Source organism: Patagioenas fasciata, chromosome 24 (genome assembly GCF_037038585.1).
Source record: "Patagioenas fasciata isolate bPatFas1 chromosome 24, bPatFas1.hap1, whole genome shotgun sequence".
Taxonomy (NCBI): Eukaryota; Metazoa; Chordata; class Aves; order Columbiformes; family Columbidae; genus Patagioenas; species Patagioenas fasciata.
In genome coordinates, this window is record NC_092543.1 from 4,980,941 (window position 1) to 4,998,936 (window position 17,996).

The 17,996-nt window shown below is 52.3% G+C and overlaps 1 protein-coding gene across 1 annotated transcript; it reads left to right on the forward strand.

The window, feature by feature from the left end:
* Nucleotides 1–2,660: 2,660 nt before the first annotated feature.
* On the forward strand, nucleotides 2,661–16,668 carry ADAMTS8 (ADAM metallopeptidase with thrombospondin type 1 motif 8). The gene is made up of 9 exons (XM_065855737.2): nucleotides 2,661–3,298; nucleotides 9,331–9,570; nucleotides 9,771–9,903; nucleotides 10,475–10,642; nucleotides 10,912–11,210; nucleotides 11,796–11,979; nucleotides 12,203–12,375; nucleotides 12,465–12,640; nucleotides 13,606–16,668. The coding sequence occupies exons 1-9, from the start codon at nucleotides 2,699–2,701 to the stop codon at nucleotides 14,336–14,338; spliced, it is 2,706 nt and encodes a 901-aa protein (XP_065711809.1). The 5' UTR covers nucleotides 2,661–2,698; the 3' UTR covers nucleotides 14,339–16,668.
* The last annotated feature ends 1,328 nt before the right edge of the window (nucleotides 16,669–17,996 follow it).

Sequence of the window (17,996 nt, forward strand, 5' to 3'; positions counted from 1 at the left end):
AAAGCCTTGAATTAAAGCTGTTGGGTTTTTTTCAGGGAGATATTTCATCCCGCCTGCTTGCTTTAAAGGCAAAACTAATGGAATTGCTTGTTTTTGACATCAGACGGGTTTTGCACTGGCTGCAGGACCCCTTCACCCTCCTCTTGCTGCTGCAGAGATGGATTTGGCGTTTCCCACCATGCAGCACAGGCCGGCACTGACATCTAGTGGTTGATATCTTTTTTTTTTTTGAGCTTTTTAGCTGTTTTGTCGATGAAATAATTCTTACAAACGTGTTTTGTTTAGTTTTTTCACTGTGCTGAGGGCAAAGCAAACAGAGCAATACCTTCAACACCAGCCTGGTGCTGCAAACTGGGGGGGGAAAGGCTGCAGGAGGGAAGCGCCTGGTTTTGCAGAGCTGGGGGCGTGCGGAGGGTTTGATCAAAAGGGCCTTTAAATCACAGTGACTTGGGAGTTAATGGCTTTCACATGCTCAGACAGCCCCATGGAAATGGGACCCGCAGGCAAGGCTCGGTGGCAAGGACTTAAGAAGCAGGAACCCCCAAAAAAATTATTGAGGTGCTTCATCTGCTGGGAGGAGATGCAGAGGGGCAGCCAGGTGAGGTTTTTGCATCTCCCATCGTGTTTTGAGCCGGTTTGTAACAAGCCCAGCGAGGCTACAAGAAATCCCAGCTACTGTTTGCAGAGCGAGCGGCTGATGAAAAGCAGCGGTGCCTCCGAGCTAAGATGCGGGCATGTCCTCCGAGATCAAAGATGCAGGAAAGCCGGGGAATAAATTGCATCCTGTCAGCGAGCCGTGTCGCCTGCAGCCTCACCTGTCCCAGTTCAGAGCGGGGACACCGCCTCTCCTCGCCCACCAAACCCACGGTAAAGCAAAGCCTGGTGAGACACAAGCTTGTGCTGACACTTTTGGTGGGATTTGGGGTGTGGGGAGCAGAGTTAGAGGCACTTTTGGCTTCTCCTGCCAAGGTACTGGGTGTCCAGGGAGCACATTCCACCCGCAGCCCTGGTGAGATGTCCTACACCATGCCTGGGGTTGCCTTTTTTTATTATTATGATTATTTCTTCCACTTCTACGGTCACAAAACCCACACTTTAAAAAGAAGAAGTAATCAGAGCCTTGGCCCCGAGGCAGCGTTGCTATTTAGAGCCAGGGCTGTGTGTTTACTATATAGGTAGGGATGTGGCTTTTAAGTGGAGATAATAATAGAGAGGCAGATGTAAATACATCCTCACATAAAGGGAGAGCAGCTTTTAACCCTACGTCCTGTGGCCAGACTCTGGTTTCCCAGGAATCCTGAGATTCTTCACCCTTTCAGATCTTTTTAGGATTAAACTAAGGGTAAAAAACAAACTAGAGAAGCTGGTCCTTGGGCTTGCATCCACAGCAAGGTTAAAAGAGCACAAGCCTGGTCCTGAGCATGTGTTACTCCCTGAAAAAGGTTTAGAAAATCAAGGCAAGGAGCAGAATAGGACCCACCAGCCCCAAACTGCGGCAGGAACATCTGGGGATATCTCAGTGCCGCACAAAGGGTGCTCAAGAGGCCAGGAATCGCATGAACTAACAGGGAAGGAGGCCTTAAGAGGAATGAAGGAGTAATATATACGGATTAATTTCCCTTTCTCCATTGCAGCTGGTGGTTCCCTGGTGCTGAGCGGGTTCCCAGCCAGGGACAGCGTGTTTCTGTGCATCTCCTGATGTTTGCACCACTGAGCACATGGTGGCAACTACCTGGTTTTACAGCCTGAGACTTCCGTACTTCTGGACGATCTTCACTCCCTGCAAGGGAATGGGTGTGGGAAGAAAAATTCAGTCTGAAAGAGGGAGATCTGGGTTTTAAATGTAGTCACACAACACCCCTACCCCCACAACCCCCCTCCAAAAAAAAAAAGGGCAACAGGAGGAGCTGGCTGCATTGTTTTATTCTCCCAGGTATTTTCCACAAGTCTGATTTAGCCCGTTGCCTTATTCCAGCTGGAGGAAACTCCATGTGGATCCAGCTGTTGATTCAGGGCACGGAAACCTCCTTGTCTTTGTCACTGTTGGAGCTTTCCCCGGGACCCAAAGCCCTTTCTGTCCCTGGTGAAGCAAAGGACATGGGAACCGCGGGCAAAACGCCCCGAGGCACCTTCTGCCTCGCAGGCTGGAATGAGATGCTCTCCAGCTGGCTTCCCAGCAGCCAAGGGATGCCGGGGGGGGGAATAGGAGAAGAATCAGCTCCCTGGGCTGATTTCGCCCGTGGTGTGGAGGGATGTGGGTGCAGGACCATCTCCCCGAGCTGCTGGCCTGGGCACGATCGGGCCCGCAGGGGCTGTGCTGAAGGGGTTAATGCTGCGAGAGTCACAGGCTGGAGTTGACACTTGGAAGCAGGCGGGGCTCCCGGCGCCTGATTGGCCTCAAATCGCATCCAAAAGTGGGTTGGTTGTGTATTTTTTTTTTTAAGTGTGTGTGTGCGTGGTTTTTTTTTTTTTCCCCTTTGCTGCTGCTGCTTTTTTGTGTGTTTTTTTTTTTTCTCTTTCACTTCTCCTCCTCCCCCAAGGCTCTGGCTTGGCAGGGGAGGGGAGTGGGGGAACAGCAAGAGATCAAAAATAAACCTCTTATGTCAAAGCCGGGGGGGAAAGAAAGTATAAATACAGCGGGTTCGGCGGAGGCTGCGGGGGAGCGGCCGGGAGCCCGGCGGGGCGGCGGGGCCGGGCGATGGGGCGGCGGGCGCTGCTGGGGGGCCGGGCTCCGCTCCACCTGCTCCTGCTCTGCCACGCCTGGGCTCTCCCGCCGCCACCGGAGGCACAAGCGGTGCTGCCCGCCCGCCTGCCCGCCCCGTCGGGGCAGCTGGCCCTGCGGCTGGCAGCCTTCGGCCGCGCCGTGGTCCTCCGCCTCCGCCCCGACAACGCTTTTCTGGCCCCTCGCCTCCGCTTCCAGCGCTTGGGGGGTCGCCGGGTAGCGGGACGGAGCGCAGCCCGCAGGGGTTGCTTCTATTCGGGAGCCGTCGAGGGGAGCCCCGATGCCCTCGCCGTGCTCAGCCGCTGCGGGGGGAGCGGCTTCCGAGGCGCTTTTCTTCTCGACGGGGCGGCTTACGAGCTGCAGCCGCTCGGGCATCACCCGTGGCCCGGCCCGCCCTGGGGCCGCCCGCACCGCCTCCGGCGCCGCGCCGCCCCGCCGGGCCCCCCCGCCGCGCCCGGTACCGGCCCCGGGGAACCGCTCCGCAGGGCCAGGCGCTTCGTGTCCCAGGCGCGCTACGTGGAGACGCTGCTGGTGGCTGATGCTTCCATGGTGCGGTTCTACGGGGAGGACGTGGAGGTAAGGGTTCCTTCCATCCCCTCCATCCCCTCCATCCCCTCCATCCTCTTCATCCCCTCCATCCCTTCCATCCCCTCCCCACCCTGCATCCCTCTATCCGCTCTTGTCCCCATCTCCACCTCCTCCTATTTCCCCTTGCACCCCCAAACCACTGGTTCTGCCACTGCCGGGGTCCCCCATGCCATCAGTCCCCTGCAGAGACCACCTTGGGTGCACAAGTAGAGAACTGGGGACATTGTGGGGAACCTCGACTCTGTCCCTTGCTGTGTAGGGGCTGTAAATCCCAGGGAAAAAGGCTGCAAGGTTAATCTTTGGGCATTCAGGCAGCATTTGGGGACCCATTCCCAGACCCAGCATCCATCCCAGGGAGCCTGTGTCTGCACAGGTTTGGACACCGAGTTGTCACATCAGTCCAGTGTCCCCAGAGATGAGGGACAGAGTGGGTTAATGCCTTTCTTGCTACAGGGAAAGAGCCGTGCTGCAAAGCGATGGGCTTAACTCCCTTCCGGACGGGAGCTCGGGCCAGATAGTAAATAAAGCAGGGGCTGAGTAATGCGTGGTCCCACTCCTGAGCCACCTGTTAGCAGCCGAGCAGATGCACAAGCAGCTCTTTCCCTCAGCCACCACTGCCAGAAACTCTTCCTCTTCCTTCAACACACTCCGGCTGCAGAGACCGTGCCCTTGGCCAGGCTTTGCAGAGACCCCAGTGGGGAAGGTCCTGGCCTCTCGGCCCCCCACATCCACCTCCAGGGCTGTTGTCCAGCTGCTGTCATTGGCACAGGGTTATTTTTCAGCTCCCCACCCAAGCAGGCACTGCTGTGCACCCAACAGTGATGGGCTGCTTGGGTCCTGGGGTCCAAATTCAGCTTTGCACTGTTTGCAACGTACCCAGCTCTTTGCAAGGGACAACAGTGCACCGGGGCTGCTCATCCTCTGCAGTCAATTGTTTGGCTGTGGGGCTGCTCGAGGAATCCGTGAAGCTGGAGCTCAGCGGGGAGCAGTCGAGCAGCTGAAAGCAAGAGCTGCGCTTTGGCAGCCTGGCTTTGCGGTTTCTGCCCACTTTAGCCTTCCCCTGGGGGCTTCATCCAGCTTCTCCACTGCTAAAAAAGCAGTGTTTTAATTCCAGCCCTCCTCAGGCAGGGCTGGACCTTGAAAAATACTAAACCTCGGAGCTCCAGCTGATCTCAGCTGCTCAGCATCACTTGGGTTTCATCCCTTGCTTGGTTTTGCTTGCATGTCACCAAACCAGGCTGGCAGGTGCAGGTAGCAGAGGGTCAAGGAGTGATGGATGCTGCACTTGGAGACAACCCCCCTGAGAGCTCACAGCAGTCGAAAAACAGAGTTTGCAATGGGGTAATGTGAATTTTTGAGCAATGACATATAAATGGTGATAGGAATTGCTCTCCCCAAGGGGCTGAAACTCACTGGTACAGCCCTGGAGGTGGGTGATGCTGCCTGGTGGGTCCGTGACAGCTCCCTCAGTTATCAGGGAGTTTCCAGTCTGCTTGGCTCCCGTTTTACCATCATCTCGTCCTTGTCCCCGAGAGAAATACCTTTGCCTTACCTCTTGAAGTATTTCTTGATGGGAATGAAGCCTTTGAAGATCTCATTTTGGATGAACAGAGCATTAGTGTATCTAAGTGTTTGGGACAACGCTCCAACCAGCTCTAGCGTGTCAGTAAAAGCCAAAACACAACAAAAAACCGCAGCCACATGCTGTGTTTCTGTGTCTTTTGTTCTCAGCAGATAAAATGCAGGGAGAAGCAAGGTTGCTGCTAACTCAGGAGACCAAATAGCCATATTGCTTCTCCCTAAATACCAAAAAATATTGATGCTTGCTTGTGCTGGTGAGATCTGGCCAGGAGATGCCCAGGGAGCAGAAATGTTGAGTCAGAAAAAATCGCATTTACGTAGTGACTTTTCTTCCCATAACCACACTTTAATTATCAAATATTTATTAAAGGTCACAAGCATTGTTTGTTTTCCCGGTTATTCTCTCGCATAAGCTGTAACAGCTCGAGTAGGAGATAGTCACCGTAAGATGTGTTCGAGCGTTGCAAGTTATAATCAATGTCATGCTGTTATTAGGAAAATGCTATTAATGATTTATTTCTAATCAATCTGAGCCGTTATAGCTCAGCTGTTAGCCTAATTTAGATAACAAGAGCTTAATTCCACCTCCATCAATACTCATGTAAACCAGGAGGAAATGATGAAGAGAGAGCAGAACCAGACACTGAAATGTAGGGGTTTAACCATTCTTCCGGCTTGATGCTTGCAGGAGCTGGGGTTTTTGGAGCAGCATTAGGTGCTGAGCAATAACACCTGTGAGGAGGATTTGGCAGGATGAGGCCTGCAGTGATTGGAGGAGCTCCCTTATTTAGGGATGGGTGTGAGGCCCTAGGCTGGATGCATAAGTTATTCATTGCATTTTTCCTGCAGAGGACTCAAAATGCCTGAAAATAAAAGGATGGTGAGCATCACTAACAGAATTGAGTGGGGGTTTTGAGGATGGGAAACTAAGGCAGCAGACAGCAGAAGGGCTAATCCATCCGTTGTGCGGAAGAAAAGGGTGTTTGGGCTGAGCACCTGCAGCTGCACTTGCAGAGATGCTCTGCGAGTCTTCGGGGATGTTTGCCCAGACACCTAAAGCAACAGGCGGTTGCACAAACCGGCCGCAGCGTCCCCAGCCAGTTGGCAGCAGAATGGGATTCCTGTGGTGGGATTTCTCTGGTCTCCTGGGTGCAGATGGGATGTGTTTCCAAGCTTTCCTCTGCAAACACCATGGCTGCGATCTCCCTTTCTCTCCCTCTTGCAAGCGAGGAATCTGCAATCCCCGACTCCAAGAGCTGGCAATGACCGAGGACCAGGGTGAAATCAGATCGGTCTGATTCAGCTGGGATTCCTTGCGGTTTTTCCAGGCAGATTTACGAGGTTTTTAAGGAGTGTTAGTGCTATCCCATTCCTCTGAGGCCAGACGGGTGCTGGAGTGTGTGGCACGGGGCTCTGCTGGGGTCCCCCTGCCACCTCCCCGACACCGGATCAACCACAAAGTGACCTTGGGGGTAAAGCCAAAGCCACCCTGGAGCCTCAGGTCCCCTCGCATCCGGCTCCTCAGCTGGCTTTAGGGTATTTTCCAGCCTAAGAGGGTGAGTTTGCTTAATCCCTCGACAATAGGAGCCAGCCTCTCCTGATTGCATCCCAAAGGGCTTTGGTATGAAAGGCGCAGTGTGAAGGGAGCGGGGATCCCACTGGAACAGCCCAGGATCACTGAACTGCAGCTCTCCTGCCCCTGGATGCTTTTGGGATGGAGTTTTGATTTATATCCACCTGTGCCTGCCAAGAGGTGCTGGCAATCCTACGCGTGCCTCAGTTTCCCCTGCCTCGAAAAGGGGTAGTGGCTCCTTTTGCGGGTCAGCCCCAAAAATCCAGCAAACAGGGGGAGGAAAAATTGTGTGGCAAGTAGAAAATAGATGGGCAGAGACCTGGGAAGGCAGGAGGGCAGCAAGGCTGGCAAGATGTTGCCCTTTCCTCTGGCTTGTCCCCTGTTTCCCTCAGCTTAAACCCACATTTTTGCAAGGGTGGCTGTGGGGGCTGTCCAAGCTGGGGGGCCAGCACACAGACATTGCTTTTGGGGGAGAGAGACAGGCTGGGAAATGGTTTTATTGGTTGTTTTTTCAAAGCTGGGCAGCCCTCGCATCTGACCCCGTGTTTTCTTCCTTCCATCTGTCCTCGCTCCAGAAATCTCGGCGTTTCTTTCGGTGTGTGTGTCAGAGGGAGGCGAGTCGTGCTGGGGTGTTGCACGGGCGCTCCCTGCCATCCTTCTGCACTGGGTGGGTCCGGCGATATTAGATCATTATGTGCATACCACAATAATAGGCAGTGTCTGTGTAAGAGCAATTTCTCCCCCTAAAAATAATAATTAAAAAAAAAAAAAATTGGAATCACTGCAGGCTTCAGCTTCCGAGCGGTTCCCACGACAGAAAGCGTAAGCAGAGATTTTGCAAGAGCCTGTATCCGAAAGCTAAATCCTTCAACGTTATCAGGTTAAAAACAACCCCTTTGGTTGCCCATGCTCTGATTTATAGTTATTTTTTCCCTTTTGCTGCTGGCACGTCTCATCCCAATACCCACATCCCCAGCCTCGATGCCGGGAAGGAAACCCGGCATTCCCTCCTGGGTGGCTTGTCCAGCCAGAGCCTGGTTGCGAAGGTGCTAGAAGGACGGGACAAGCAGGATTCAGCTCATCCACAGCTATTTTTTTGGCCATAAAGCACTCGGCCAGCTTCTCGTGAGCCCTGGGGATCCTGTAATTTGCTTTTGGCCCCATCTCCAAACCCTTGGCCGAGCCAAAGCAGTGCAGGTGGATCATTCCTGTCCCCGGAGCAGTCGGGGTCCATCCGAAACCCCAACTGACTCCCACACACTCCAGGGCTGGGTATAAATAGACACCAGATGGTGGAACAAGTGAATTTGACCTTTTAATCTCTGCTAAATAGCTGTTTGTTCGGTTCTCTTTCCGTCTTTGCTTTCCAGACACAGGGAAGGCGGATGGATGTTTTCCGAATCCCTCCGTTCCCACTGCCCAAAGAGTTTCTTGGCTGGTTGTAACCCTGGGGATGGGAGGATTGGTGTCCTGAGGGGTTTGTAACAGGGAATGATCGTCTGAGTTAACTATCAGGATGGAGAGAAACCTGTAATGAGTTAGAAAAGGATGGAGCAGGATTTACTCCCTTGGAAATGATGGATGATCCCATCACGAGCAGCTCCAGTGTAGAGCATCCTTCTAGATCTTCACATGTATAATTTTAGGAAGGCTTTGTGGTATTTTTTAGGAAGGTTCCCAATGGACTTTCCCCATGGGGTAAGAGTGATTGCTCGTGGGGATCTCGCCCAGGTTTCTTGCCTTGGTGGTGACTTCTCCGTAGTATTAGTTGGATGCTTTGGGCTGGGGCGTGAGTCATGTCGCAGAGATCTGGCCAGTCTAAATAAACCCGTCTATTCAGTGCTCCCATCGCCCTTGCAGGGGCCTGCCCTTGGATAATGAGCTGGGGAGGACTTGGGATCCGTCTTGCTGAAGCGAAACATCTGTTTATAGGGAGCTGCCAGCGACGGGATGAAATGTGGCAGACCAATTTAAAATAGCCACAGCCGCCCTGGGTGAGCGGCTCTTGTCGCTGTTAGGAGGTATCTCCCTAAACATCTCCCTTGTTCACTAGGAAAATGGCATTCTGTACATATTATCACAGCATTGCGAGTGTGCAGAGCCAGCTCCACGCATGTATTTTGGGTGAAATTCAGCCCTAGGAGAGGGCTTCCACCTTCCAGTTGAATTAGACAGTGGCATTAAAGTGAGTCTGTGGGGTATCATTTGTCTGGCAGCGGGGGGAGAAGCCACTTTCTCTTTCCCAATACCATATTGTGTAATGGCTGCATTTTTTTCTCCTGACTCCGGGGCCGTGAACGGGTGCCAAGCAGAAGAGGAATTTCGATGCTGCGATAAGATGTTTACATCAGCCTAAACATCGCTGGCGCGTTTGACATATTAAGTAATCTCTGGTCATCCCGGTTGCCTGAGCTGGGGATGCTGCTGGATGGAGTCTTGGCTGTCAAAGTGCTTTGGTCCTGGTTTGTCACCGGGGACTTTGGGTTCAAACCCTGCTGAGCTGGAGTTTTGCAGCGATGTGAGGCTGGTTTTGTACCAGCGAGATACCGTACATGAGGCTGTTCCTGCCCGAGGGCAGGGTTAATGCTTTGGGAATATGCAGGAGCACTCGCCTGGACACGTGAGGTTTTCCCCGAAGGGTTTTTGGGTGCAAAGGGTTCGTGGCAGGTGAGACACGGTGGCTGGAGAGGGGGATGCAGGGGTGGGATGTCCTGCCCGTCCTTCCTGCTGGCACAAGGTGTAAAGCACCACGTACAGAAAAATCAGTGCTTAGCCCATCAGCCTCATAAATGAGGCTGATTTCTCTTTTCCTAACAAAAAGACCCTCACAGCAAAGGTTTTACCCAGGCTTTGCTTTGCCTCTCAGAACCACGTCCTGACCCTGATGTCCATGGCAGCTCGCATCTACAAGCACCCCAGCCTGAAGAACTCCATCAACCTGGTGGTGGTGAAGGTGCTGGTGGTGGACGAGGCGGCGGCGGGGCCGGAGGTGTCCGACAACGGGGGGCTCACCCTGCGCAACTTCTGCAGCTGGCAGCAAAGGTTCAACCCCCCCAGCGACCGGCACCCCGAGCACTACGACACTGCCATCCTGCTGACCAGACAGGTCCGGAGGGGATGATCTGGGTGGTGAAAAGAGGGGGAGATGTTCCTGGAGAGAGGGGATGCCCCAACCATATAAAGAATGGAACTTGAGCAAAGGGGCAGGGAGGTGGTTGGATTTGGGGTGCATCTCTGTTCAGAGATGTTGGGGCTGCTAAATGTGGGACCTCGTCACTCACCCTTCTTGGTGCTGGTCACAAACAGGATTTTTGCGGACACCAGAGCTGCGACACGCTGGGGGTGGCGGACATCGGCACCATGTGCGACCGCAACAAAAGCTGCTCGGTGATCGAGGATGAGGGCCTGCAGGCAGCCTACACGCTGGCTCACGAACTGGGTAATGCATCCCTTCCCCAGGGAATTTCTGCCTTTTTTTCAGTCCAGCATGGGAAAGGATGCAGCATCTCCCAGCTGGGTACCACCTGCCAAGCCTTAGGTGGCACTGAGGAGCTTCTGGCACCAGCAGAAGCTGGTTTGCACCATAAAATGTTCTTAGAAATCCCTGAGTTGGTGTGAATTGGTGCCTTTGCCTGATGTGATGAGCTTAGGCATGGGATCAAGTGCTTTTACACCTTGATTTGCTGCTCCTAGAGTAGTTACTCCCTGTACTCCCCACTATGAGAAACACTTGTTGTATATGACAAGGGAAGCAGCTCGTTGCCAAGTTCATGCACTTTCCTAGACAATTTCTCATGGTTGTTGGTTCTGAAGCCCTAATTTGGGCTTCTTCACCCTGCATACAGCAGGCTGTACCTTTGAGACAGAGCAAGCATGCATTTGGTTTGGGTTTTTTTTATGGCTTCTGATTTATGGAAGCAAATAGCTTTTGCAGCAATAGGAATTGCTTGATAACTTGGAGATGCAGCAGAGCAGGAGGCTGCAGCTCACCGATGCTCTCTGCTCGCCAGGCCACGTGCTCAGCATGCCCCACGACGACTCCAAAACCTGTGAGCGGCTTTTCGGGCCCCTGGGCAAGCACCACATGATGGCCCCTCTCTTCATCCACCTCAACAAGACCCAGCCCTGGTCTCCTTGCAGCGCCATGTACCTCACTGAGTTCCTGGATGGAGGGCATGGTAAGGAGCCTCAGCATTCAAAACATCCTTTTTCCTTAATTTCCCAGGCTCTTCGCAATTTGTGGAGGGGTGTGTGGGATGAAGGGGTGGGGGGGAAATAAGACCACAGAGATTTGGGGTGCCCTGCTTGACCCATTGGGTCAAGCCTTGGTGCAACCCATGGTGTCAAGACTTGGGGCAACCACTAGGTCAAGACTTGGGGCAACCATTGGGTCAAGCCTTGGTGCAACCCATGGTGTCAAGCCTTGATGCATCTCTGCCTTCCCCAGGCGACTGCTTGCTCGATGCCCCTGCTGACCCCCTCTCCCTCCCCGCCGAGCTGCCCGGCCGAGGATCCCTCTACAGCCTGGACCAGCAATGCCAGCAAATCTTCGGCAAGGACTTCCAGCACTGCCCCAACACCACCGAAGAGGACATCTGCGCCCAGCTCTGGTGCAGGACGGGCAGCGGGGAGCCCCTGTGCCACACCAAGAACGGCAGCTTGCCCTGGGCCGATGGCACCCCCTGCAAAGCCGGGGGGCTATGCTGGGATGGCCGCTGCGTGCCGCAGGATGCCCTGAAGCCCCAGGTAATGGGAAATTTGGGACAAATGTGCTGGTGCTTGACCCTTTAGGCTTCCCAAACCTCTGGCCCCAGTCCTCCCATCTCCTGGATTAGCATTAGGTTTGGTTTTCTGGATGTCTCACCTTCAACATCACCTCTTGTTAATCTTTATTACTGGCAAGCTCAGCTTGCAGATAAATGCTGCTGTGCCTTTTGCCAAGGTGTCAGCTGAACCAGAGCAAGCAGCCACAGTTCTGCAATTAAATCATTGCTTTTTGCCCTGACGGGTCAATTGGCAGCGACTTCTGAGTCAGACAGTGAAGTACAGGGTGTTCCAAAAAGATGGACCTGGTTTGAAATCACTTCCATTTGGAATAGGGTCCATCTTTTTTGAAACACCCTGTATTAAACCCAAGCTTAACTTTAAGCAAAGGTAGAAGTCAGTAATTATGTGTGCTGAAGCGCTTTGCTGGATCAGGGTGGTAATGCGGGGAGAGAAGCTGGAGGCAGATTTTAGCTCAGTTTCAGAGCTTTGCCTGCCCTGGGAGCAAACAGCCAGGGATGGACGGGCTCGGGGATGGATCTAGAAGCTTCTCCTGGTTTCTTGCAGCCGGCGGTGGATGGCGGCTGGGGCCCGTGGAGCCCCTGGGGCTCCTGCTCGCGGAGCTGCGGTGGCGGCGTGCAGTTCTCCTTCCGGCACTGCGACAGCCCCAAGCCCCAGCACGGCGGCCGCTACTGCGAGGGCCAGCGCGCCAAGTACCAGTCCTGCCACACCGACGAGTGCCCACCCAACGGTAAGCCCAGCTTGGCAAAGCCGGGTCTGATTCCCAAATGCATGCTCACCTCCCGTCCCCGATTCTCCAGGAAATCACCAAGGATTGCACCATTCTTCCTTGAATATTCTTATTTTTGGGGGGCTATAGCTCTCTGCTCACCCCTGCATCTCTATGACAGCCAAGGAATGTGGCTTTTGTTGCTTCCCACGGCTTTTGGGTCATGTTTTGCCTTCCCTTCCAGGGAAAAGCTTTCGGGAGCAGCAGTGCGAGAAGTACAACAGCTACAACTTGACGGATCTGGAAGGGAATCGCCTGGAGTGGGTCCCTAAATACGCGGGAGTGTCGCCCCGAGACCGATGCAAGCTCTTCTGCCGGGCCAGAGGGAGGAGCGAATTTAAAGTCTTTGAGGCCAAAGTAAGATACCTGGTGATGGCAATCGCCCCTCTTTACCTCATTTTACATCAAACGCCCTAATTTCTGATGTGCATCCCCCACTTTCCCAGGTGATCGATGGGACACTGTGTGGACCAGATACCCTCTCCATCTGCGTCCACGGCCAGTGCATCAAGGCCGGTTGTGACCACGTCGTCGGCTCCTCCAAAAAGCTGGACAAGTGCGGGGTGTGCGGTGGCAACGGCTCCACTTGCCGGAAAATATCCGGCTCGCTCAACCGATCCAAGTAAGGCGCTTGTTTATTTTGGGGCAGTATTATGCAAGCCGGAGTTTGATTTCCTAAAATAATAGCTGGTGCTGACACTGGTGGTGGGCTTAGGACACCGCTACAAATGAATCTGCTGCCCTGAGGAGTTTATAATGAGCATCTCGCCCCAATACAGTGAGTTTTGGACACGTATTCAAGGGCTGATGCGGGATATAAATAGTTCAATAAATCTTCCCCGGGTTTGGGGAGTGAATTTCAGTCCTGGCACATGGGCATGGAGCAACCACTTCTTTCACCCAAGATCCCTGTTGCTTTTGCCAAAGAGCTGAATTTAAGGCTTTTGTTGAAAGGATCCTAACAAAAGACCAACATGTCCAATTCCATGCGGTGAGGTGACTCACGCAGTTAAATTAGATTTCCTAAATGGTTTCCTTCCAGGGAACCAGCTGAAATGGGGCTTCCACTCTCCTATGAATTGTTTGCGGTTGACTAAAGAGAGATTAGCGTGGTGGCTCCAGCCAAGAAGAGATCCCATTAAGATCAGGGGTAGGGAAGCCAGGGTGACTGAGAACAGATTTTGATCCAAAGGCTCTTTTCTTTTCCCAAATTACTCTAAACCTAATTACTGACCGCAGCATCAACCGTCAGGATGCGTGGAAAATGATCCTGCCCAGCATCACCAGTGTCGGCATCGCTGGGCAGAGCCAGGCTTTTAGTCCCAAGCACTTCACACACTAAAAACCAAAAATAAACCAGGGAATAAGGGGAATTTCTCACCAAGGTAACTGTGGGGTGGTTTGCTTGATGGCATCGCTCATTTTTGCATGGAATTCAGCAAAATCTTCCAGCCGAGCACACATCTGGCACGACTGCAATACTTTCAGCTCCTGAACGTGCTGGGTTTCAGAGCCAAGTTCTGTCCCCTGTGTGGGTCTGCTCTTAATAAACCCAGAGAAATAATTGTGTCCCTTTGCCCCCTGCAGATACGGCTACAATGACATCGTCACCATCCCCGCTGGGGCGACCAACATCGACATCAAGCAGCGCAGCCACCGCGGGGTCCGTCACGATGGGAATTACCTGGCCCTGAGGACCCTCGAGGGCAAGTACCTGCTGAACGGAGACTTCGCCATCTCGGCCATGGAGCAGGACATCAGCATTAATGGGACAATCCTGAAATACAGCGGCTCCATGACGACCCTGGAGAGGCTGCAGAGCTTCCGCCAGCTCCCGGAGCCCCTGACTGTCCAGCTGCTGACCATCGCCAGCGAGATCTTCCCACCCAAAGTCAAGTACACCTTCTTCATCCCCAAGGATGTCCCTTTCAGCAAGCAGAAAGGCAAAGAGAAGAAGTCGGCCAACATCATCCGACCGATGCTGACATCCCAATGGGTCCTGGGTGACTGGTCCGAGTGCTCCAAGACGTGCGGCTCCGGCTGGCAGAGGCGGACGGTGGATTGCCGGGACGTGGAGGGACAAACCTCCTCCGCCTGCGACAGAGCCCTCAAACCCGAGGACATCAAACCCTGCGGAGATATCCCCTGCCCTCTCTGGCGCTTGGGTCCTTGGTCCCCTTGTTCCCAAACTTGCGGCGGGGGCGTACGGACCCGCAACGCCTCTTGCATCGATTACACGGGGCAAATCACCGCCCCGGAGAAATGCAGCTCGCCAGGGCCACCGCCGGCCACCGCCACCTGTGTCCTGCGGGAATGCTGAGCTGGGATGGGACAGTGACAGGCAGGACAGCGAGGACGCTGCGGGTTTGCTCGCCAGATAAATAACCACTCTCCAGCAGTTCATCCCCACCCCATCGACGTCTACCTCAGAGTGGGGAATAACGGCAGCAAAATGGGGAGGAATCTTGTTTGAGTTTTCTTCTTGCTTTCTTCTTTTCTTTCTGGCTGGTCGTAATTTAAGGTGGGAAAAATAAGTATATCCATAAGGTGTTTCCAAAGAGCTGGTGTTAAACATGGTTGCAGACGGTTTGTAAGGTTTGCTGGGGTTTGGTGCTGGAAAAACAATGCAGAGGTTGGCTTTGCCATCCTCCTGTCCCAGCTGCAGGTCAAGGGGGTCCAGGGTGGTGATAAAATCAGGTTTCCTTTGCAAAAGGCTGTTTTTTGGGTTGCTGTCCCCTCCCTACGTGAGTGTCCTTGAGCATGAGGAGTGTTTTATTGGCTGTGGGTTTAACCTGGGAGATAACTCGCTTTCTTGGCTGGGAATGGGGGCTGGATCCTGGCACACATTCAGCAGGGGGACAGGTGAGATGGTCAAACATCCCCAGCATCTGCAGAATTATTCCTACAGCTGCAACCCACATGCCTTGATTTCCCCAGCTATAAAACCAAGGCTTAGTTACACCTGATCTGGCTTGCAGGGCTGCTGTGAGGATTAATTAATTACTAATTCTGTAAAATGCCTATTGCAATACCCCGTCCCCGCTCTGGAGCGGACACTTGTGTGTGCCAGCGTTTCCTCTCCCACCCGTGTTTTTTCTGGTCTCCCGCATGCTCATTTTCTCAGCTCTGCTTTAATTTGGGATAATAATTTGCTAACCTGGCTCACAGCAGGGATGAGCCCAGGATCTTTAGATGCTGAGCCTTATTCTCCATATTCTTCACCTCCGCTTGCCCAGAATCCGTGAAGATGCTCAGATCTGGCACTGCACTCCAGCCTTGCTTGAGCAAATCTCGGCCTAAAACCGAGTCTGGCAAGGCCGAGCAGGAAGGGAATTTGGGAAGGTTTTGCCATGGCTGGACAAGCGATGCGGTATCTCCAGGCTCCTCTCTTGATGTCCCTTGTCACTTCCCTGTGGTACCCTGGCTCCCCTTTTGGCAGCCAAACATTGAAGCTGTGCCAGAACCCCCACGATTTATTTGAAAACCCGAGATATTTGGCTTTTATCTTCTGTAGATGATTCCTGTTGAAACCGCAGGGGCTACACCCAAGGACTGAGGGTACCGAGGGGAAAAAGAAATAAAGGCCAGCTGCAGAGTTTGGATGCAGGGCTGTTGGGCTGTTGTTCAGTCCTACCTTCGGGCAATGTTCTGTGTCTGCTAATTAATCTCTAGGAATTTAAGCCCTCTCTCTCTCCCTACAACAAATAGCTGGATGCTAAAGTCATGTAGCCTTGCAGGGTTATTATTTTTTTCCCTTTTTCCCCCCCGCTTTGAGGCTGCGAGGGTTTTAACTCCAGGGCCAGCGTGTGTTTCCTCTCCAGCGTTTAGGAGGGGTGCGAAATTTCAGCCTGGGAGAGCGCCAAGGAAAACGTCTGTATTTATCACACAGGAGTCGGGCACGCCATAGGTCTCTTCCAGTTTTTTCTTTTAATATTGACTGCGCGGTCGCTTAGCTGGAGCTTCCTAAATGCAAAACCTCCCCATCGTAGGCAAATCCTGCTGCTTTTCCAGCAAGAAGGAGGATGGGGATCCCATGGCGATGCTCGGTTGAGGTGTGGGGGATCTGGGTGGCGTTAAGTGGGATTCCTGCCCTGGCCTTGCCATAGAAACACGTAGCCTTTACACCAATTTAAGTCAAAGAGGTTATATACTAGGATATATATATATATGTGTATATATGTTTCCCTTCAGTGAAGGATTGTAGCAATGTACTGAGCCTCTTGTGTTAGGTATTTATTATGAATTTCCGTTTGGTTTTGTACAGTAGCTGTCTGGAAAGGAGAGAGAGGAAGAAATAAGACTGGCTGTGTTTTAACATGCTGCTCCCACGTCCCCACCCCGACACCTGCAGCGGGCTCGGAGAGGGGACGTCTCTGCTCATTTTTTAACCACTTTGGTACATGACTGGTGTCTCCCCCCTCCCTGGTGCCCCCAGATCAGGGTGCGATTGCCAACTGAGCTGTGTAACAAATCCTGCCAAAATTAGGCTTTGGACTTTTATTTTAGGAGGGGGGAATATTCCGTTTTTCGGTTCTTAGCCGTCTGTTTGTATTTGTTTCTAGCCTTTTGTTTGTATTTGTTTTTAACTTTGAAAACAGTCTGTTTGTGACTCTGCCTTTACCCCTTCAATAAAGGATTTGCTGCCTCTTACTTCTTTGCATTTGTCTCTGTTTGCACTTTTCTCAGGATATATTTTATCTCTATCCCAAGAGCAATATCTTGAATCTCTCTTTTCCGTAACTTATTCAGCCTTAAAAAAATGGTTAATTGGGTTTTCAGATGCTAAACCAAACTGTTACCTGACAGAATAGACAACACCCAGGGAGTAAAAATTATTCCCTAGAAATGTGGAATAGTCTCTGTTTTGCAGACTGCTTATGAGCATCTGCCTCCTCTCTATACGTATGTATATATAGATAATTCTGTTCTCTACCAGGAGGAAATACAGCCTAAACAGGGCTAAAACAGGTGACGGCGTTTCCTTTGCCTAACTATATAATAACCACAGATAGTGGGAACTCGGTGCTGTCCTCTGAAACAAAGGGCTGATGAAATCCAGCATATGGCAATGCAGATTTTGGAGCTATCTCATTAGAATAAGCATGGGCTTATTACAAGATAATTAGGATATCTTTGCTTGGGTCAAATGCAATCTGGTGTTGGAACTGGGGCACAGCCTGATGTCGAATAGCAGCTGTGGTTTATTTTCTGTATATTGGTGATTTCCGTCCACTGATGGGGCTGGAAAATGATGCTGTGGCTGGGCAGAGGCCCATGGGAGGGGAAAGGGAAGGGTTAACGTGTCTCTGTGGGACGTGTCACCACATAAATGGGCACAGCGACGCATGCCACCCTATTTATAACCAGGTGTGACATTTATTTTAGATGACTTCCCCTGGCATTGGTACAGCCGGGTCCTGGGTTTCAGCTCATCAAGGCCCCAGCTTTCTCCCGTAACTTTCTTTTATGTCATTTTGTTGCCACCGCTGGGTTTGAGTTGAATAATTGGAATTTCAAACAATGCCAAAGGCTTCAGGATATTACTGGGTAGGAAAAAAGCCTTAATCAATCATAGCTGCACAACCATCACAACTTAAGAATAGTGGGATGAGAGAATAAACCTTGTGGGAGCTTCTCTGTCACTGTGTCTACCATGGTACCCGAGAGACAACGGGGACCAGCAGGCAGAGAGATGGATTGATGTTGTCCCATCGAAGGGAAATCATTAGGGTGAACCCATGGCAGGATCCTCCACTCCATGCCGTCACTAGTGCTCCTTCCCATTTGATCTGTGTTTTTTCCTCTTAGAAGTCACTTTTGGATGATGTAGGATGCCACAGGCTGCTCCCCCAGGTACGTGTTGAAATGCTCGCTTGCTCCTTCATTCCCAAATCTCCTCCCTCCAATGGCTGGACTCTCCTGATCTCCAGCCCAAGTTATTCCTGGATATTTGCTCCTCCTTGGCCTTGTGCTAATGC